Raw genomic sequence first — 23,526 nt, forward strand, 5'->3', positions numbered from 1 at the left:
CGTCTGCAAGACAAAGGAGCTGAACGTGGACTACAGGAAATGGAAAGCCAAGCACGCCCCCATTCATATCGACGGGGCTGTAGTGGAGCGGGTCGAGAGCTTCAAGTCCCTCTGTGTCCACATCACTAAGGACATATCATGGTCCAACCACACCAACACAGTTGTGAAGAGGGCACGTCAAGGCCTCTTCCACCTCAGGAGGCATGGGCCCTCAGATCGTCAAAAAGTTCTACAGGTGCACCACTGAGAGCATCTTGACTGGCTGCATCACTGTATGGCAACTGCTTGGCATCTGTCCCCAAGGCGCTACAGAGGGTACGGGTACTCATTATTTTACTGTGTTACCATTTCCTTTTTTTATTTGAACTCTGCATTGTTGGGAAATGGCTTATACGTTAGCACTTCACGGTAAAGTCTACACCTGTTGTATCGGGCGCATGTGACAAATAAAATGTGGTTTGATTTGAATGTCCCTTTGGCCTCCTGGCCCTCTCCTCAGCACTGGTTTACTGGGATTCTCCTGAGTAAAAGACATCAGTGGGTACTAGTCTAACACCTCCCCTTCTAAACAAGGCTGTCTCCAGGACATTTTAGGCTCAACACAAACTGATCCACACTTCCATCTCGCTTCCCTCTGTATCAGTCTGTTCTAGGGTAGAGAGGATCAACATAAATCCAGCCTATAGCTATCTGTTTGTGGGTCTCTATAAATCTATGTCGCTGTATGTGTATGTTTCACTGGCTCTCCTCTCCTGCCTGGTTAATGACTCTACAGGGGGTGCCGGTGTCCAGTACTCACCACTCACCACCCACAGCCTCAGACAGACAGCAGAGACGGCTCAATTACCACACCTAAGACAGAGGCGACCGAACACCCACGCCACACACACTCAGAGACAGACACACAGGCCTGGCTACACAAAATACACAGGGTAGAGCCTAATGTTGTTAATACCCAAAACACACAGGGTAGAGCCTAATGTTGTAAATACCCAAAACACACAGGGTAGAGCCTAATGTTGTAAATACAGAAAGTGTCGTTTCAAACACACGTGTGCCAGTCTAATTGTGAGTGACATGTTTTCTTCACATCCTCTTTCGCTCTCTCTCTCTCTTTGCTTCGCTCAGTCACTCTAAAATTAGAGAGCTGACTTTAAAATGGAGCACAGGGGAATATATAGCCTGTCTTTCTTGAGACACTGTGCACTGTAGTTAGTAGACTAGACGAGAGCAAGCAGGGGTTGGGCTGCTGCCAGGCAGGGTTAAATGTGAAGACGAAAGCCCTCCCAGGATTTTCCCACAGCCTTTTGACAACAGACACCAATCACATGCAACAAGAATGAGTCATTTTGGAAAGGAGAGAGTTCTGTTATCAAGAGTCTGAATGAGCGGCTGGTTCTCACAGTAATGGTAGCAACATACAGTAAGTAGTCTGTGTTCCAACCTCCTCACTGAGAGAGAGGACCACACTGCCCCCCTGTGGCCACAATGGGGACTCTACAGGGTTTTCTAGTTAGAATGTAGACCCAAACATCCGGCACAAATACCAGTGGACACTGGAGACCTGAGCAGAGGCTGGATGTCAGATATAGCCAGTCTGTCTGGACAGAGTGACATACTGAACATGCTGGACCATAAAGTGAGTGAAATACCTTTCACCTACGGGGTATTTGTTCAACTAAACTAACAGACCTGTCAACAAGACACACAAAACACAAATCCTCCCTCTGTAAACACTGACAACCTCCTCCTCCAGTTCCCTTGCAGGGTAATCTATCTATTCCACCTTTATTTAGCCTGGTAAGATATCGAGATCAAACTCTCTTTTACAATGACTGTCTAAATAATCTATTAGCAATACAGGACTCACAGTGTGAAGTCACCTTACATTTAAAGTGTGACAGAACAAAAAACAGCAACTTATCCTTTTGAAAGGATCGTTATGAGTCTAAATCGTTTATTCTTGTGTCAAAATGTACTACAATGTGTAAATAGGATCATTTTGGTCATAAAGTCAGTCTCGTCCAAAACAGAAATTTGCAAAATAATTAAGGGGGAAATTAAGGGTATTGTAACAGTTCTCCTTGAGTCGGGTTTATTTCAATCCTGCCCACAGCTAGCAGCACCCAAGTAATCATCCATTCAGAGCGCAGCTGCACATGACCCCATCGTTATGACCATGGTCAATTTGGTTTGATAGTTGGCAGTATACGGGTTTGCTGACAAATTCACGAAAATGATATGCGCACGTCGATGTGGCTGGAAACCGCAAGTTGTTATGATTCTGAACAGTCAGATAGTAGCAACAATGAAGAGAAGCTGCCGTGTGGGGAATTGTAAGTGGCTCGTTTCAGATAGTTTTGTCTTGATCTTGATACTATGTCTAATTTTGAGGTGTTTTTACTGATTTCATGTTAATGCTAATATGGCTAAAATTCACTAGCTAGCTAACCAACAACTATACCAATATATTTGAAAGACAACAAGTGCTCATTGTGCAAATGTATTTATGACTAAATACAATTTACATGTTGTCAACAATCTAAGCCAACCCCCCGTTTTCCCCCATAGTTGCGTACGCCTGGGTTTTGTTGCTAAACAACCAACCCGTCTCCAGACACCCGGCCTGGAGGACTGTGTATCTAGTAGGGTGAGTGACTAACTGTGTATTGTTTTGGCAAAGTACAAAACGCTTCCCACGTTCGAACACTCACACACAAGAGACACCCACATCAAAGCACACCTCCAAAACCCAAATCTTCTTCTCAGTCACATTTCCTAATGAGGAGAATTGAAACAAAGGCACAATCAGCAAGTTCAGCCTCCCTTTAAAAGCATAACATTATCAAACAACACGCATTCTTACCAGACTGGTCATTCATCATGCGGATGGCTTTAGCCTTGGCCAGCTCCAGCGCTGTGACCCATCTCTGACGTTCCACCTCTGTGCTGGCCTTCAGGTGGTAGGTGCGCCCACCGCTGCTCAGGACGATGTTACAGGCGTCCTCCGTGTCGATGTGGGCCGTGGCCAGGTTGATGGTGCCGCGACACGTATGGGCCATCTCTGCCTGAGTCCTGCAGGGGAACAACCACAAAGACAGACAGAGAGACAGAGAGAGACAGGGACACAGACACAAGAAACAGAGGCAGACAGAGAGACGGACAAGACACCAAGTCACAGAAGCAGAGATGGAGACACGGGGACAGAGACAGGGACAAAAACAAAAAAGAGAGAAAGGCTGATTAGTAGTCAAATCCCAATGCTTTGTATCTACTACTAACCTACTGTAACGTTATGTCTGACTGGACAATGTATGCAGTCGCTTGATAAACAGTCATGACAAAACACTCAATTATTCCAATATTTGGCGATGGGGCCCGGCTCAGGTACAGGTTCAGGTACAGGTTCAGGTACAGGCTCAGGTACAGGTTCAGGTGAGAGGAAGCTAGTAAGCAGGGAAGCAAGGCGGCAGAGGGATAGAGAGAGTCAGAAATAGGGAGGGACACATGCAATACTGAAAATAAAAGACAGTGGCGTTGAAAGTTTAAACAGTCAAGAGCCATCCTTGGCTTACTGTCTTGTAGACTGTATTAAACGACTGTGTAACAGTATTCTCTGTTCCCAGCATGTCTATACACACATTCTTACATACAGCCAGCACCAGAAATCCCCACAAGGATAGTCAAACAGGGGTTGGGTTTAGGAGTTAGGGTTAGGTTTAGGAGTTAGGGTTAAGGTCAGGTTTAGGAGTTAGGGTTAAGGTTAGGAGTTAGGGTTAAGGTCAGGTTTAGGAGTTAGGGTTAAGGTTAGGGTTAAGGTTAGGTTTAGGAGTTAGGGTTAAGGTCAGGTTTAGGAGTTAGGGTTAAGGTCAGGTTTAGGGTTAAGGTCAGGTTTAGGAGTTAGGGTTAAGGTTAGGTTTAGGAGTTAGGGTTAAGGTCAGGTTTAGGAGTTAGGGTTAGGTTTAGGAGTTAGTGTTAAGGTTAGGTTTAGGAGTTAGTGTTAAGGTCAGGTTTAGGAGTTAGGGTTAAGGTCAGGTTTAGGAGTTAGGGTTAAGGTTAGGTTTAGGAGTTAGGGTTAAGGTTAGGTTTAGGAGTTAGGGTTAAGGTCAGGTTTAGGAGTTAGGGTTAAGGTTAGGTTTAGGAGTTAGGGTTAAGGTCAGGTTTAGGAGTTAGGGTTAAGGTCAGGTTTAGGAGTTAGGGTTAAGGTCAGGTTTAGGAGTTAGGGTTAGGTTTAGGAGTTAGGGTTAAGGTTAGGAGTTAGGGTTAAGGTCAGGTTTAGGAGTTAGGGTTAAGGTTAGGGTTAAGGTTAGGTTTAGGAGTTAGGGTTAAGGTCAGGTTTAGGAGTTAGGGTTAAGGTCAGGTTTAGGAGTTAGGGTTAAGGTTAGGTTTAGGAGTTAGGGTTAAGGTCAGGTTTAGGAGTTAGGGTTAAGGTCAGGTTTAGGAGTTAGGGTTAAGGTCAGGTTTAGGAGTTAGGGTTAAGGTCAGGTTTAGGAGTTAGGGTTAAGGTCAGGTTTAGGAGTTAGGGTTAAGGTCAGGTTTAGGAGTTAGGGTTAAGGTTAGGTTTAGGAGTTAGGGTTAAGGTCAGGTTTAGGAGTTAGGGTTAAGGTCAGGTTTAGGAGTTAGGGTTAGGGTTAAGGTCAGGTTTAGGAGTTAGGGTTAGGTTTAAGGTTTTAGGGAAAATAGGATTTTGAATGGAAATCAATTTTAGGTCCCCACAAGGATAGTAAAACATATACTGTGTGTATGTGTGCACACATACTTTGGGCAAAGAACCTTGTATTGCACTTTCAGTGGGCCATAGAATGTTGGATAACAAGGCCATTGTGTGGCTCCATACCCCCATGGTGGACAAAAACAAACAATGAATAACAACAGTGCACACAAAGGACAGAGAGAAAGGGAGAGGGTGTGAGAGAGGGGAAAAGGGAGAAAGACCACAGAGAAAGAAAGAGAGAGAATTGCCTTCGACCAACTTGTTTCCTCATTTTCAATAATCATCATCAGTCTGAGCTAACCATAGACACTGGACTATCATCAGAGAATAGAAACAGGTGAATGAAATCCTTCAAATCCTTGATGCAGATAAGTCCTCAGGAGAAGAGCAATACAGTTATTACTCAAACAAATAGTTTTGTCATGTAGATACATTGGGACACTTCAGTCTAATTAGTATTGGCTAGGCTGTGTGGTAGGACCAGGGTGTCAGTCTAACTCCCCTCTGAGGACAGAGCAGGAGCTCAGTCACAACTCATAGGCTTTATCCTCAGCAACCCAATAAGGAGCAGTTTAATGTGAACAGGCTCAAAGAACAACAGACATTATACAGGATAAGGGGCTGGGACGGGCAGTGTGTGTGTAGGATATCTGTTTGTACACAGTTGTCCAAGGCCCAGACATAAGTTACTTAGTAACAGTTGCAGTGCCCTGGAGCTGTGTCCAATCGCTGACCTCCTGTAATGGTGAGAACAGCTGAACTCAACCAGCTTCTGAGGAGGTAATACAGCCCACGGTGTGTGTGTCAATAATGTCCCACGGTGTGTGTGTCAATAATGTCCCACTGTGTGTGTCAAATCAAATCTAATTGTATTGGTTACATACACATGGTTAGCAGATGTTATTGCGAGTGTAGCGAAATGCTTGTGCTTCTAGATCTGACAGATATTACCTGTTAGATACTGCTGCACTAACAAATTCCACAACTAAACCTAATACACACAATCTAGTAAAGGAATGGGATAAGAATATTTAAGTATAAAATACACTGCTCAAAAAAATAGAGGGAACACTAAAATAACACATCCTAGATCTGAATGAATGAAATATTCTTATTAAATACTTTTTTCTTTACATAGTTCAATGTGCTGACAACAAAATCACACAAAAATGATCAATGGAAATCAAATTTATCAACCCATGGAGGTCTGTATTTGGAGTCACACTCAAAATTAAAATGGAAAACCACACTACAGGCTGATCCAACTTTGATGTAATGTCCTTAAAACAAGTCAAAATGAGGCTCAGTCGTGTGTGTGGCCTCCACGTGCCTGTATGACCTCCCTACAACGCCTGGGCATGCTCCTAATGAGGTGGCAGTCTGTGGTGCAATGTGGCGTTGGTGGATGGAGCAAGACATGATGTCCCAGATGTGCTCAATTGGATTCAGGTCTGGGGAACGGGCGGGCCAGTCCATAGCATCAATGCCTCCCTCTTGCAGGAACTGCTGACACACTCCAGCCACATGAGGTCTAGCATTGTCTTGCATTAGGAGGAACCCAGGGTCAACCGCACCAGCATATGGTCTCACAATGGGTCTGAGGAGCTCATCTCGGTACCTAATGGCAGTCAGGCTACCTCTGGCGAGCACATGGAGGGCTGTGCGGCCTCCCAAAGAAATGCTACCCCACACCATGACTGACCCACCGCCAAACCGGTCATGCTGGAGGATGTTGCAGGCAGCAGAACGTTCTCCACGGCGTCTCCAGACTGTCACATCTGTCACATGTTCTCAGTGTGAACCTGCTTTCATCTGTGAAGAGCACAGGGCGCCAGTGGCGAATTTGCCAATCTTGGTGTTCTCTGGCAAATGCCAATCGTCCTGCACGGTGTTGGGCTGTAAGCACAACCCCCACCTGTGGACGTCGGGCCCTCATACTACCACCCTCATGGAGTCTGTTTCTGACCGTTTGAGCACACACATGCACATTTGTTGCCTGCTGGAGGTCATTTTGCAGGGCTCTGGCAGTGCTCCCCCTGCTCCTCCTTGCACAAAGGCGGAGGTAGCGGTCCTGCTGCTGGGTTGTTGCCCTCCTATGGCCTCCTCCACGTCTCCTGATGTACTGGCCTGTCTCCTGGTAGCGCCTCCATGCTCTGGACACTACGCTGACAGACACAGCAAACCTTCTTGCCACAGCTCGCATTGATGTGCCATCCTGGATGAGCTGCACTACCTGAGCCACTTGTGTGGGTTGTAGACTCCGTCTCATGCTACCACTAGAGTGAAAGCACCGCCAGCATTCAAAAGTGACCAAAACATCAGCCAGGAAGCATAGGAACTGAGAAGTGGTCTGTGGTCCCCACGTGCAGAACCACTCCTTTATTGGGGGTGTCTTGCTAATTGCCTATAATTTCCACCTAAGAACCACTCCTTTATTGGGGGTGTCTTGCTAATTGCCTATAATTTTCACCTATTGTCTATTCCATTTGTACAACAGCATGTGAAATTTGTTGTCAATCAGTGTTGCTTCCTAAGTGGACAGTTTGATTTCACAGAAGTGTGATTGACTTGGAGTTACATTGTGTTGTTTAAGTGTTCCCTTTATTTTTTTGAGCAGTGTATATGGATGAGCAGTGACAGTGGCTAAGATGCAGTAGATAGTGAAGGGTGCAGTATACATTATATACATACGAGTTAATGCAAGATATGTAAACATTCTTAAAGTGGCATTATTAAAAAGTGACCAATGATATCAAGTCTGTAGGTATGCAGCAGCCTCTGTGCTAGTGGTGGCTGTTTAATAGTCTGATGGCCTTGACTCAAAAACAGCTTCTATCTCTCTGTCCTAGCGTTGATGCACCTGTACTGACCTCGCCTTCTGGATGGAAGCGGGGTGAACCGGCAGTGGCTCGGGTGGTTCTTGTCCTTGATGATCTTTTTTGCCTTCCTGTGACATCGGGTGTTGTAGGTGTCCTGGAGGGCAGGTAGTTTGACCCGGTGACGCGTTGTGCAGACCGCACCACCCTCTGGAGAGCCTTGCGGTTGTGGGCGGTGCAGTTGCCGTACCAGGCGGTGATATAGCCCAACAGGATGCTCTCAATTGTGCACCTGTAAAAGGTAGTGAGGGTTTTCGGTGACAAGACACATTTTTTCAGCTTCCTGAGGTTGAAGAGGCGCTGTTGCGCCTTCTTCATCACACTGTCTGTGTGCGTGGACCATTGCAGTTTGTCGGTGATATGAACACAAATGAACTTAAAACTTTCCACCTTCTCCACTGCTGTCCCGTTGATGTGGATGGGGGGGGGGGGGGGGGGGGGGGTACTCCCTTTGCTGTTTCCTGTAGTCCAATAAAGTCCAAAAATAGAAGAACTGTTTGGCCATAATGACCATCGTTATGCTTGGAGGAAAAAGGGGGGGGCTTGCAAGCCGAAGAACACCATCCCAACCGTGAAGCACGGGGGTGCCAGCATCATGTTGTGGGGGTGCTTTGCTGCAGGCGGGACTGGTACACTTCACAAAATAGATGGCATCATGAGGGATTGAAAATTATGTGTATATATTGAAGCAAGATCTCAAGACAACAGTCAGGAAATTAAAGCTTGGTCGCAAATGGGTCTTCCAAATGGACAATGACCCCAAGCATACTTCCAAAGTTGTGGCAAAATGGCTTAAGGACAACAAAGTCAAGGTATTGGAGTGGCCATCACAAAGCCCTGACCTGAATCTTATAGAAAATTTGTGGGCAGAAGTGAAAAAGCATGTGCGATCAAGGAGGCCTACAAACCTGACTCAGTTACACCAGCTCTGTCAGGAGGAATGGGCCAAAATTCACCCAACTTACTGTGGGAAGCTTGTGGAATGCTACCTGAAACATTTGACCCAAATTAAACAATTTAAAGGCAATGCTACCAAATACAAATTGAGTGTATGTAAACTTTTGACCCACTGAAAATGTGAAGAAATAAAAAGCTGAAGTATATCATTCTCTCTACTATTATTCTGACATTTCACATTCTTAAAATAAAGTGGTGATCCTAACTGATCTAAGAGGGAATTTCTACTAGGATTAAATGTCAGGAATTGTGAAAAACTGAGTTTAAATGTATTTGCCTAAGGTGTATGTAAACTTCCGACTTCAACTGTACATAGGTGTACAGAGGCCCATTATCAGCAACCATCACTCCTGTGTTCAAATGGCACGTTGTGTTAGCTAATCCAAGTGAATAATTTGTGGGTTCGATTACAGGCTCAAAATGGACAGAAACAAAGACCTTTCTTCTGAAACTCGTCAGTCTATTCTTGTTCTGAGAAATGAAGGCTATTCCATGCGAGAAATTGCCAAGAAACTGAAGATCTCGTACAACGCTGTGTACTACATTCACAGAACAGCGCAAACCGGCTCTAACCAGAATAGAAAGAGGAGTGGGAGGCTAGTCTCTCTTGACTGTTTAGCCAAGACATGAGTAGCTGGCCAGCCTGCTTGCAAGATTGAATTCTGGGTGCTGAGATTAAAGGTAAAGCTGATCTTAAACAAGCAATTTGTGGTCAACTTTTCCCTGGCTACATATTAGACCAGATAGGGACATGGTCATGCAAAGCAACAGGGAGAGAAGGGTTCCTCAACAGCCCAGCTTCCAGCGTGCGCTGCCTTTCCAGAGCTCTAACTGGGTCACACCACTGTAAGTGTGCTGATGAGAAAGATGAGATCCATTCTGATCCCTCTGCTCTGTGAGGAGGCAAAACCATGCAGCGGCAAAGGGATTACAGAGCCAAGGCACAGCAGAAGCTGAGAGAGATAAGGACGGCGGGGCAGAAAGAGAGAGATATAGAAGGTGGGGCAGAGAGAGAGAGAGCGAGAGATGGATGGAAAGTGGTGTTGGGGGTAAAACATACGACATTATAAAATCCATGTACACAAACAACAAGTGTGCTGTTAAAATTGGCCAAAAACACACACATTTCTTCACACAGGGTCGTGGGGTTAGACAGGGATGCAGCTTAAGCCCCACCCTCTTCAACATATATATCAACGAATTGGCGCTGGCACTAGAAAAGTCTGCAGCACCCGGCCTCACCCTACTAGAATCCGAAGTCAAATGTCTGCTGTTTGCTGATGATCTGGTGCTTCTGTCACCAACCAAGGAGGGCCTACAGCAGCATCTAGATCTTATGCACAGATTCTGTCAGACCTGGGCCCTGACAGTAAATCTCAGTAAGACCAAAATAATGGTGTTCCAAAAAAGGTACAGCCACCAGGACCACAAATACAAATTCCATCTAGACACTGTTGCCCTAGAGCACACAAAAAACTATACATACCTTGGCCTAAACATCAGCGCCACAGGTAACTTCCACAAAGCTGTGAACGATCTGAGAGACAAGGCAAGAAGGGCATTCTATGCCATCAAAAGGAACATACATTTCAACATACCAATTAGGATTTGGCAAAAAATACTTGAATCAGTCATAGAGCCCATTGCCCTTTATGGTTGTGAGGTCTGGGGTCCGCTCACCAACCAAGACTTCACAAAATGGGACAAACACCAAATTGAGACTCTGCACGCAGAATTCTGCAAAAATATCCTCTGTGTACAACGTAGAACACCAAATAATGCATGCAGAGCAGAATTAGGCCGATACCCACTAATTATCAAAATCCAGAAAAGAGCCGTTAAATTCTATAACCACCTAAAAGGAAGCGATTCCCAAACCTTCCACAACAAAGCCATCACCCACAGAGAGATGAACCTGGAGAAGAGTCCCCTAAGCAAGCTGGTCCTGGGGCTCTGTTCACAAACACAAACACACCCTACAGAGCCCCAGGACCTGAGCACAATTAGACCCAACCAAATCATGAGAAAACAAAAAAGATAATTACTTGACACATTGGAAAGAATTAACAAAAAAACAGAGCAAACTAGAATGCTATTTGGCCCTACACAGAGAGTACACAGCGGCAGAATACCTGACCACTGTGACTGACCCAAAATTAAGGAAAGCTTTGACTATGTACAGACTCAGTGAGCATAGCCTTGCTATTGAGAAAGGCCGCCGTAGGCAGACATGGCTCTCAAGAGAAGACAGGCTATGTGCTCACTGCCCACAAAATGAGGTGGAAACTGAGCTGCACTTCCTAACCTCCTGCCCAATGTATGACCATATTAGAGAAACATATTTCCCTCAGATTACACAGATCCACAAAGAATTTGAAAACAAATCCAATTTTGAAAAACTCCCATATCTACTGGGTGAAATTCCACAGTGTGCCATCACAGCAGCAAGATTTGTGACCTGTTGCCACAAGAAAAGGGCAACCAGTGAAGAACACACACCATTGTAAATACAGTGCCTTGCGAAAGTATTCGGCCCCCTTGAACTTTGCGACCTTTTGCCACATTTCAGGCTTCAAACAGAAAGATATAAAACTGTATTTTTTTGTGAAGAATCAACAACAAGTGGGACACAATCATGAAGTGGAACGACATTTATTGGATATTTCAAACTTTTTTAACAAATCAAAAACTGAAAAATTGGGCGTGCAAAATTATTCAGCCCCTTTACTTTCAGTACAGCAAACTCTCTCCAGAAGTTCAGTGAGGATCTCTGAATGATCCAATGTTGACCTAAATGACTAATGATGATAAATACAATCCACCTGTGTGTAATCAAGTCTCCGTATAAATGCACCTGCACTGTGATAGTCTCAGAGGTCCGTTAAAAGCGCAGAGAGCATCATGAAGAACAAGGAACACACCAGGCAGGTCCGAGATACTGTTGTGAATAAGTTTAAAGCCGGATTTGGATACAAAAATATTTCCCAAGCTTTAAACATCCCAAGGAGCACTGTGCAAGCGATAATATTGAAATGGAAGGAGTATCAGACCACTGCAAATCTACCAAGACCTGGCCGTCCCTCTAAACTTTCAGCTCATACAAGGAGAAGACTGATCAGAGATGCAGCCAAGAGGCCCATGATCACTCTGGATGAACTGCAGAAATCTACAGCTGAGGTGGGAGACTCTGTCCATAGCACAACAATCAGTTGTATATTGCACAAATCTGGCCTTTATGGAAGAGTGGCAAGAAGAAAGCCATTTCTTAAAGATATCCATAAAAAGTGTTGTTTAAAGTTTGCCACAAGCCACCTGGGAGACACACCAAACATGTGGAAGAAGGTGCTCTGGTCAGATGAAACCAAAATTGAACTTTTTGTCAACAATGCAAAACGTTATGTTTGGCGTAAAAGCAACACAGCTGAACACACCATCCCCACTGTCAAACATGGTGGTGGCAGCATCATGGTTTGGGCCTGCTTTTCTTCAGCAGGGACAGGGAAGATGGTTAAAATTGATGGGAAGATGGATGGAGCCAAATACAGGACCATTCTGGAAGAAAACCTGATGGAGTCTGCAAAAGACCTGAGACTGGGACGGAGATTTGTCTTCCAACAAGACAATGATCCAAAACATAAAGCAAAATCTACAATGGAATGGTTCAAAAATAAACATATCCAGGTGTTAGAATGGCCAAGTCAAAGTCCAGACCTGAATCCAATCGAGAATCTGTGGAAAGAACTGAAAACTGCTGTTCACAAATGCTCTCCATCCAACCTCACTGAGCTCAAGCTGTTTTGCAAGGAGGAATGGGAAAACATTTCAGTCTCTCGATGTGCAAAACTGATAGAGACATACCCCAAGCGACTTACAGCTGTAATCGCAGCAAAAGGTGGCGCTACAAAGTATTAACTTAAGGGGGCTGAATAATTTTGCACGCCCAATTTTTCAGTTTTTGATTTGTTAAAAAAGTTTTAAATATCCAATAAATGTCGTTCCACTTCATGATTGTGTCCCACTTGTTGTTGATTCTTCACAAAAAAATACAGTTTTATATCTTTATGTTTGAAGCCTAAAATGTGGCCAAAGGTCGCAAAGTTCAAGGGGGCCGAATACTTTCGCAAGGCACTGTACAACCCATAATTATGCTTATTTATTTTATCTTGTGTCCTTCACCATTTGTACATTGTTAAAACACTGTATATATAATATGACATTTGTGACATGTCTTTATTGTTTTGAAACTTCTGTGTGTAATGTTTACTGTTCATTTTGGTTGTTTTTCACTTTATATATTCACTTTGTATGTTGTCTACCTCACTTGCTTTGGTAATGTTAACACATGTTTCCCATGCCAATAAAGCCCTTGAATTGAATTGAATTGAGAGAGAGAGACAGAGACAGAGAGAGAGAGAGAGAGAGACAGAGAGAGACAGAGAGAGAGAGAGACAGAGAGACAGAGACAGAGAGAGAGAGAGACAGAGAGACAGAGAGAGAGACACAGAGACAGAGAGAGAGAGAACAAACACCATTGTAAATACAACCCATATTTATGCTTATTTATTTTATCTTGTGTCCTTTAACCATTTGTACATTGTTAAAACACTGTGTATATATAATATGACATTTGTAATGTCTTTATTGTTTTGAAACTTCTGTATGTGTAATGTTTACTGTTAATTTTTATTGTCTTTCACTTTACATATTTACTTTATATATTATCTACCTCACTTGCTTTGGCAATGTTAACACATGTTTCCCATGCCAATAAAGCCCTTGAATTTAATTTAATTGAATTGGTGGGGCAGAGAGAGAGAGAGAGATGGACAGTGGGGCAGAGAGAGAGCGAGAGATATGGACAGTGGGACAGAGAGAGAGCGAGAGATATGGAGAGAGAGAGAGAGCAGAGCAGAGGTCAGGATCAGATGAGCTCCTGCATTTTTCAGCATTTTATTAAAAAAAGATAAATTGGGAGTTAGATAAACTTGGATTTTTTGTCAGGAACACATACTGGATTCTACCCTCTACAACATAACCCCTACTTCAAATCAAAACTTAAAACCTACAACCTGATTTTGGACGGAATTACGGAATCACTTGGAAGGTTCACAACTACCAAGGATTTATTACCCTATACAGCAAATTCTCTGGAAAACAACAGAAACCTGGAAACACCATCCAACCTGGAACTGAGTGAGTAATGTTTAGTCTGAAACTATATTTTATTTCCAAAAGCCAAGAAGAAAAACACACAACATTACTTTATAAGGACTGAATTCTGACATAATTCTGCCAAGCTTGATACAGCTTCAACTACCACTGACGTGTCAAGTGAGAGGTGTCAAAGCCCATTAGCCCAACAATGGCAGGAGAGTCACACAGTCTACCCCAACCAAATGGAGAGGCCTTAGAAGCTCCCTCCCGCTGTTCAGAGGTAATTAAAATACAGTACCCTGTGTATGTAAAGAATGATAAAGCAAGAAAAGATTACAAAATGAAGCTCCTTATGGAAAATCAAGAGACACTTTTTGCTGACTATTACAAAAATGGGAACATCAGCAACCTTATCTTCCACACAAACCATCCCCTGGCATGGCACAGTGCTATATTAGCACACTACCCCTTTGTTAAGAGAGGGGGGGTTAACGAGGGATGGAAACTCAGAATACTTGATAACGAGGACTCTGAGTCAGGTAATATAAATATCTATAAGTCCGGAACAGTAATGATACAGGGTAACCCCAAACAGTTTCAGCTGGACTTTCACCTAATCAAATAATTAGCCCAGCAGGAGAAGCTCTCCCTTGATAAAGATACCCCCACCCCGAGCGGGTCAGACCAGACCTCTTCATTATGTAACCCCACAGACGAGCAACCCCCAGCGGAGAGTCAACCTCCCAGCACAGATTACCACTCCCTCATTGAAATGAAGGACAAATTCACCCAGCTGGAGGTAAGGCAGGTGGAGCTGGAACAGCAGGTGATTACACTTCAGTCAGCACAGACCCAGACAACAGTCCAGCACAACAACACCCCCTTAACCAGACCCGGAATGCTGGAGGTAGAGAGAGACATATCTGCACTCTGGACAGTGGTGAGAGAACTTCAAAAGGAGAAAGAGCAGGATCAGGAGAAGAACAGAGCATTAGAGGAGAGAATCAGACTGCTGGTGGAGGAGAGGTTGAGGGGGATGGAGGAGAGGGTGAGGGGGATGGAGGAGAGGGTGAGGGGAACGGCGTGTGACAGAGAACAACCCACTAGAGAGGTGGCCACCCCCACAGAGAAGCCAGGAGAACAGCCCACCTCAGCACCTGACAAAAGTCTCGACACCACAGCAGAACAGTCCACACCAGACCCCGACCATAGAGTCGACATCACAGCAGAACAGACAAATGAAGAACCCCAAGCCCAGCGGCTCTCACCGCCTCTGAGCACCCCCCCTGTCAGCCCTTCTGACAACCCCCCACACCCACTGAGGACAAACACAAGACACAGATTGTACTACTTATGGACTCAAATGGGAAATATATAGAAGAAAAAAAACTTTTCCCCAAACACAGTGTCTAAACTCTGGTGTCCAAACACCCAGCGCGCCCTCGACCTTCTGTCTGAGGACCAACTAGGTTCACCCAGCCACATAATAATACACACAGGCACAAACAACCTGAGAGCACAGCAGAAAAGGGTGGCCACAGCACTGAAGGGAGTGATTGAAAAGGCTTCTTCTACTTTCCCCAACGTACAAGTGGTTATCTCCACCCTGCTACCACGAAAAAACTTCCACCCTGCCACAATACAGCGGGTAAACGCAAGTATTTCCCGTGACTGTGCCTCAAAACCAAATGTTTTCCTGGCCCACCACTCCACCCTGGACTTGAACAGCCTCTATGACCAGGTCCACCTCTACAAGGCAGCAGTGCCCACCTTTGCCCGGACTCTAAAGGACATCGCTCTCAAACGTATCCCCAACACTTCAAACAGGAGCAACAGATCAATAGACACCCCACCCAGACCAGCGAGACACCCTCCCAGACCTGCAGGACCCCCCCCCCCCCCCGGACCTACACATAGAGGACCCACGCCAAGAGGAATTACATCCAGACCACATTACACCCAGACACATCCACACCCCCAACCAATCAACACACCCCCCCCCCCCCCCCACACGTCAACCATGCCCACACCCCATTTAGGCCCCCTCAGATCAGACCTATGCCACTCCTGCCCACCCCATGCACCCCACCCCTGCAAAGAGGGCCTCAACATGGAAGCCACACATACGCCCAGGTAGTGAGCGGGCAAACAGTCCCAACCCCCACTCTCACACTCGCCCAAGCAAATGGCATGTACCAGATGCTCAGCAGGCTCTGCTCACACTTACTGGCCTGAGGCCAAACCACGACCAACAACATTGGACACTCTATGGAACAAAAAGCCTTCACTATATCATCCTGGAATATCCAAGGCCTGAGGTCATCTGCCTTTGGCCTAAAGAGCAGAAACCCAGACTTCACCAAAGACATAGGTAATACAGACATTATCATCCTGCAAGAAACCTGGTATAGAGGAGACGGACCCACTGGTTGCCCTCTAGGTTACAGAGAGCTGGTAGTCCCATCCACCAAACTACCAGGTGTGAAACAGGGAAGGGACTCATGCTAATTTGGTATAGAGCAGACCTAACCCACTCCATTAAATTAATCAAAACAGGAACATTCTACATTTGGCTAGAAATTCAAAAGGAAATTATTCTAACAGAGAAAAATGTCCTCCTGTGTGCTACCTATATCCCCCCACTAGAATCCTCATATTTTAATGAAGACAGCTTCTCCATCCTGGAGGGGGAAATCAATCATTTCCAGGCCCAGGGACATGTACTAGTCTGTGGCGACCTAAATGCCAGAACCGGACAAGAACCTGACACCCTCAGCACACAGGGGGACAAACACCTGCCTGGAGGTGACAGCATTCCCTCCCACATATGCCCCCCTAGGCACAACTATGACAACATAACCAACAAAAACGGGTCACAACTCCTGCAGCTCTGTCGCACGCTGGGTATGTACATAGTCAACAGTAGGCTTCGAGGGGACTCCTATGGTAGGTACACCTATAGCTCATCTCTTGGCAGTAGTACTGTAGACTACTTTATCACTGACCTCAACCCAGAGTCTCTCAGAGCGTTCACAGTCAGCCCACTGACACCCCTATCAGACCACAGCAAAATCACAGTCTACTTAAACAGAGCAATACTCAATCATGAGGCATCAAAGCCAAAGGAACTGAGTAACATTAAGAAATGCTATAGATGGAAGGAATGCCGTTTGGAAACCTACCAAAAAACAATTAGGCAACAACAAATTCAATCCCTTTTAGACTATTTCCTGGGTAAAACGTTCCACTGTAATAGTGAAGGTGTAAACTTGGCAGTAGAAAATCTTAACAGTATATTTGACCTCTCAGCTTCCCTATCAAATCTAAAAATCTCAAATAGAAAACCGAAGAAAATTAACAATAATGACAAATGGTTTGATGAAGAATGCAAAAATCTAAGAAAGAATTTGAGAAACCTGTCCAACCAAAAACATAGAGACCCGGAAAACCTGAGTCTACGCCTTCACTATGGTGAATCACTAAAACAGAAATAATACTAATACAGAAATACACTACGGAAAAAGAAGGAACAGCATGTCAGAAATCAGCTCAATGTAATTGAAGAATCCATAGACTCTAACCACTTCTGGGAAAATTGGAAAACACTAAACAAACAACAACACAAAGAATTATCTATCCAAAATGGAGATGTATGGGTAAACCACTTCTCCAATCTTTTTGGCTCTATAACAAAGAATAAAGAGAAAAAACATATACATGATCAAATACAGATCTTAGAATCAACTATTAAAGACTACCAGAACCCACTGGATTCTCCAATTACATTGAATGAGTTACAGGACAAAATAAAAACCCTCCAACCCAAAAAGGCCTGTGGTGTTGATGGTATCCTCAATGAAATGATCAAATATACAGACAACAAATTCCAATTGGCTATACTAAAACTTTTTAACATCATCCTTAGCTCTGGCATCTTCCCCAATATTTGGAACCAAGGACTGATCACCCCAATCCACAAAAGTGGAGACAAATTTGACCCCAATAACTACCGTGGAATATGCGTCAACAGTAACCTTGGGAAAATCCTCTGCATTATCATTAACAGCAGACTCGTACATTTCCTCAATGAAAACAATGTACTGAGCAAATGTCAAATTGGCTTTTTACCAAATTACCGTACAACAGACCATGTATTCACCCTGCACACCCTAATTGACAACCAAACAAACCAAAACAAAGGCAAAGTGTTCTCATGCTTTGTTGATTTAAAAAAAGCCTTCGACTCAATTTGGCATGAGGGTCTGCTATACAAACTGATGGAAAGTGGTGTTGGGGGTAAAACATACGACATTATAAAATCCATGTACACAAACAACAAGTGTGCGGTTAAAATTGGCAAAAAACACAAAAAAATTCTTCAAACAGGGTCGCGGGGTTAGACAGGGATGCAGCTTAAGCCCCACCCTCTTCAACATATATATCAACGAATTGGTGCGGGCACTAGAAAAGTCTGCAGCACCCGGCCTCACCCTACTAGAATCCGAAGTCAAATGTCTGCTGTTTGCTGATGATCTGATGACCCTAGAGCACACAAAAAAACAATACATACCTTGGCCTAAACATCAGCGCCACAGGTAACTTCCACCAAGCTGTGAACCAAGCTGTGAACGATCTGAGAGACAAGGCAAGAAGAGCATTCTATGCCATCAAAAGGAACATACATTTCAACATACCAATTAGGATTTGGCTAAAAATACTTGAATCAGTCAGAGCCCAGAGCCCATTGCCCTTTATGGTTGTGAGGTCTGGGGTCCGCTCACCAACCAAGACTTCACAAAATGGGACAAACACCAAATTGAGACTCTGCACGCAGAATTCTGTAAAAATATCCTCCGTGGACAACGTAGAACACCAAATAATGCATGCAGAGCAGAATTAGGCCGATACCCACTAATTATCAAAATCCAGAAAAGAGCCGTTAAATTCTATAACCACCTAAAAGGAAGCGATTCCCAAACCTTCCACAACAAAGTCATCACCTACAGAGATTAACCTGGAGAAGAGTCCCCTAAGCAAGCTGGTCCTGGGGCTCTGTTCACAAACACAAACACACCCTACAGAGCCCCAGGACAGCAGCACAATTAGACCCAACCAAATCATGAGAAAACAAAAAAGATAATTACTTGACACATTGGAAAGAATGAACAAAAAAACAGAGCAAACTAGAATGCTATTTGGCCCTACACAGAGAGTACACAGCGGCAGAATACCTGACCACTGTGACTGACCCAAAATTAAGGAAAGCTTTGACTATGTACAGACTCAGTGAGCATGGCCTTGCTATTGAGAAAGGCCGCCGTAGGCAGACATGGATCTCAAGAGAAGACAGGCTATGTGCTCACTGCCCACAAAATGAGGTGGAAACTGAGCTGCACTTCCTAACCTCCTGCCCAATGTATGACCATATTAGAGAGACATATTTCCCTCAGATTACACAGATCCACAAAGAATTCGAAAACAAATCCAACTTTGAAAAACTCCCATATCTACAAGGTTAAATTCCACAGTGTGCCATCACAGCAGCAAGATTTGTGACCTGTTGCCACGAGAAAAGGGCAACCAGTGAAGAACACACACCATTGTAAATACAACCCATATTTATGCTTATTTATTTTATCTTGTGTCCTTTACCATTTGTACATTGTTAAAACACTGTATATATATATATATATATATATATATATATATATATATATATATATATATAAAATATGACATTTGTAATGTCTTTATTGTTTTGAAACTTCTGTATGTGTAATGTTAATTTTTATTGTTTATTTCACTTTATATATTATCTACCTCACTTGCTTTGGCAATGTTAACACATGTTTCCCATGCCAATAAAGCCCTTGAATTGAAGAGAGAGAGAGAGCGAAAGAGAAAGAGAGAAGAGAGTGGGGCAGAGAGAGAGCGAGGGATATGGACAGTGGGGCAGAGAGAGAGAGAGAGGAGATATGGACGACAGGGCAGAGAGAGAGAGAGAGAGAGAGAGAGAGAGAGAGAGAGAGAGAGAGAGAGAGAGAGAGCGAGGGATATGGACAGTGGGGCAGAGAGCGAGAGAGATGGACGGTGGGGCAGAGAGAGAGATGGACGGCGGGGCAGAGAGAGAGATATGGACGGCAGGGCAGAGAGAGAGAGAGAGAGAGAGAGAGAGATGGACGGCAGGGCAGAGAGAGAGAGATGGACGGCAGGGCAGAGAGAGAGAGAGAGAGAGAGAGAGATGGACGGCGGGGCAGGGAGAGAGAGAGATTGACGGCGGGGCAGAGAGAGAGAGAGAGAGAGATTGACGGCGGGGCAGAGAGAGAGAGAGAGAGAGAGAGAGAGAGAGAGAGCAGAGAGAGAGCGAGGGATATGGACAGTGGGGCAGAGAGAGAGAGAGAGAGTGGGGCAGAGAGAGAGCGAGGGATATGGACAGTGGGGCAGAGAGAGCGAGAGAGATGGACGGTGGGGCAGAGAGAGAGATGGACGGCGGGGCAGAGAGAGAGAGAGAGAGATGGACGGCAGGGCAGAGAGAGAGAGAGATGGACGGCAGAGAGAGAGAGAGAGAGAGAGAGAGAGATGGACGGCAGGGCAGAGAGAGAGAGAGAGAGAGAGAGAGATGGACGGCGGGGCAGGGAGAGAGAGAGAGATGGACGGCAGGGCAGAGAGAGAGAGAGAGATGGACGGCAGGGCAGAGAGAGAGAGAGAGAGAGAGAGAGATGGACAGCGGGGCAGGGAGAGAGAGAGAGAGATGGACGGTGGGACAGAGAGAGATATGGACAGCAGGGCAGAGAGAGAGAGAGAGAGAGAGAGAGATATGGACGGTGGGACAGAGAGAGAGGGAAAGAGAGAGTGAGAGAGGGAAAGAGAGATATGAATCAGAAACGGGGAGTGTGAGGGCCAGCGGGTCCTGTGTGTTGTGCTGTGCTGGTGAAGTATTAAGGGGCTTTTACCTGTCGTTCCCCTGAGCACCACACAACCACACAAACACACAAAACACAGATCCACCGATTTGAGGGCGTGTAATGAAACAGAACAGCGTCTCAACACACTAGAGAGACTAGCTGGCACAGGCATGAGCAGACAGGCAGGACACACAGAGACAAACAGGTAAACAGAGAGACATACAGGAATAAAGACCAGGACAAATATACAGCATGGTAAGAAGGGACCACAACAGGATACAAGAAGAGATAGGCACTACATGTCCCTTGGTGTTTTTCTCCTAAGGAGGGAGAGAGTAATGAAAACATGAGACAAGCAAACCAAGACAGAGATACTGCGGCACGTACAGTATGACATGACCTGCTGAAAGATTAAAGCTGAGGATGTTAAGTGTTTCTATTCAGCATTGTCTCTCGCACACACACACACACGGCACTGAGCCCAAGGCGGAGCCCGTTAATTTGATTAGACCACATCTTCCCTCCTCTCCAACATCTCCAGGCCAGAGCGAGCCTACGTCCGAGGAAGGCTCTGAGCTCAGTGCTGAGCAGGACTGTCCATGCCCCTCCAGCTGGCTCTTGTCTCATAACTCTTCTTGCCTCCCTTCAGGCAAGGACACAGTGTGCCTGCAGGACCAAAAACCTAACTGAGAGATGAAAACGATGCAGAACCCCCACCTAGCCGTGTAACTATCCAGTTAAAACTGGATTAATACTTCTATCTCAGAGCCAAGCTGAGATGTGCATGGGGCCGCCAGGCTGAGTGTGTGTGAGGCAGTGATAGCAGGGCTTGCATAGGGCTCCAGACGTTAATGCTTTGTAATCTTTACTAAAGCACTGTCAGATTTCCTCTCAGAGGTAAGTAAAGCTGTGATGAGAGTTAAAGCCGGAAGAAAGAGTCAATGAAGCAATACAAAATGAAAGACGTGAGGAGGGGAAAGGCCTTGTCACACATTGAAGTGAGATAATGGTGGGTGTTCACCTCACTACCTGACTGGTGATGGGAAAACAGTAAACAGACAAAGGTTGGTAGGGGAGGTGGCAGACGTGGAGTAAAAGAGAGGCAGAAAAACAAATCAAAGTTGATTGGTCACGTACATAGTTTAGCAGATGTTATAGCTGGTGCAGCAAAATGCTCGTGTTATTAGACCGGACTGCCGTTGACCAGCACAAAAACATCCTGTGGCGAACTGCATTAGCATCGAATAGCCCCCGCGAAATGCAACTTTTCAGGGAAGTTAGGAACCAATATACACAGGCAGTCAGGAAAGCCAAGGCTAGCTTTTTCAAACAGAAATTTGCATCCTGTAACACAAACTCCCAAAAGTTCTGGGACACTGTAAAGTTCATGGAGAATAATAGCACCTCTTCCAGCTGCCCACTGCACTGAGGCTAGGAAACACTGTCACCACCGATAAATCCACTATAATTGAGAATTTCAATAAGCATTTTTCTACGGCTGGCCATGCTTTCCACCTGGCTACCCCGACCCCGGTCAACAGCCCTGCACCACTCACTGCAACTTGCCCAAGCCTCCCCCATTTCTCCTTCACCCAAATCCAGATAGCTGATGTTCTGAAAGAGCGACAAAATCTGGACCCCTACAAATCAGCAGGGCTAGACGATCTGGACCCTTTCTTCCTAAAATTATCTGCCAAAATGGTTGCAACCCCTATTACTAGCTTTTTCAACCTCTCTTTTGGCCAGGTCGCAATTGTAAATGAGAACTTGTTCTCAACTAGCCTACCTGGTTAAATAAAGGTGAAAAAAAATAAAAAATAATAATAAATTAGCTCCTAACAATGCGGTAAAATGTCAAACAGGTAAATTATACAGTACCAGTTAAAAGTTGGGACACAGCTGCTCATCGCATTGTAGAATAATAGTGAAGACATCAAAACTATGAAATAACACGTATGGAATCATGTAGTAACCAAAAAAGGGTATATTTGAGATTCCTGCCTTGATGACAGCTTTGTACACTCTTGGCATTCCCTCAACCAGCTTCATGAAGTAGTCACCTGGAATGCATTTCAATTAACTGGTGTGCCTTGTTAAGTTAATTTGTGGAATTTCTTTCCTTCTTAATACGAAAACAAAAACAGAGAAATGACAGTCCATCATTACTTTAAAACATTAAGGTCAGTCAATCCTGAACATTGAGAACTTTGAAAGTTTCTTCAACTCCAGTTGCACAAACCATCAAGCGCTATGATGAAACTGACTCTCATGAGGACCGCCACAGGAATCAGATTGCAGCCCAAATAAATGCTTCACAGATTTCAAGTAATAGACACATCTCAACATCAACTGATCAGAGGAGACTGCGTGAATCAGGCTTTCATGGCCAAATTTCTGAAAAGAAACCACTACTAAAGGACACCAATAATAAGAAGAGACTTGCTTGGGCCAAGAAACACAAGCAATGAACATATCCTGCCTGTTTGGTTCCGTCCGGGGGTATAGTCGGACAGGGCCACATTGTCTACCGATCCCTCCTGTCTCAGCCTCCAGTATTTATGCTGCAGCAGTTTATGTGCCGGGGGGCTAGGGTCAGTCTGTTATATCTGGAGTATTTCTCCTGTCTTATCTGGTGTCCTGTGTGAATTTAAGTATGCCCTCTTTTTTTCTCTCTCTCGGGGGACCTGAGCCCTAGGACCATGCCTCGGGACTACCTGGCCTGATGACTCCTTGCTGTCCTAGGTCCACCTGGCCGTGCTACTGCTCCAGTTTCACCTGTTCTGCCTGCGGCTATGGAACCCTGACCTGTTCACCGGACGTGCTACCTGTCAGAGACCTGCTGTTTTCAAATCTCTAGAGACAGCAGGAGCGGTAGAGATACTCTGAATGATCGGCTATGAAAAGCCAACTGACATTTACT

The 23,526-nt window shown here is 44.9% G+C and overlaps 1 protein-coding gene across 2 annotated transcripts in view; it reads right to left on the reverse strand.

The window, feature by feature from the left end:
- si:ch211-106a19.1 (PH_OSBP_ORP4 and Oxysterol_BP domain-containing protein) overlaps window positions 1–23,526 on the reverse strand; it is an 81,965-nt gene that overhangs the window by 54,741 nt on the left and 3,698 nt on the right. For both annotated transcript variants that reach the window (XM_036935954.1, XM_021621639.2), the window contains exon 2: window positions 2,867–3,075. In XM_036935954.1, coding sequence (XP_036791849.1) covers window positions 2,867–3,075 — 209 coding nt within the window. The remainder of the gene's footprint in view (window positions 1–2,866; window positions 3,076–23,526) is intronic.

This window comes from Oncorhynchus mykiss, chromosome 11 (assembly GCF_013265735.2).
Source record: "Oncorhynchus mykiss isolate Arlee chromosome 11, USDA_OmykA_1.1, whole genome shotgun sequence".
Lineage (NCBI taxonomy): Eukaryota > Metazoa > Chordata > Actinopteri > Salmoniformes > Salmonidae > Oncorhynchus > Oncorhynchus mykiss.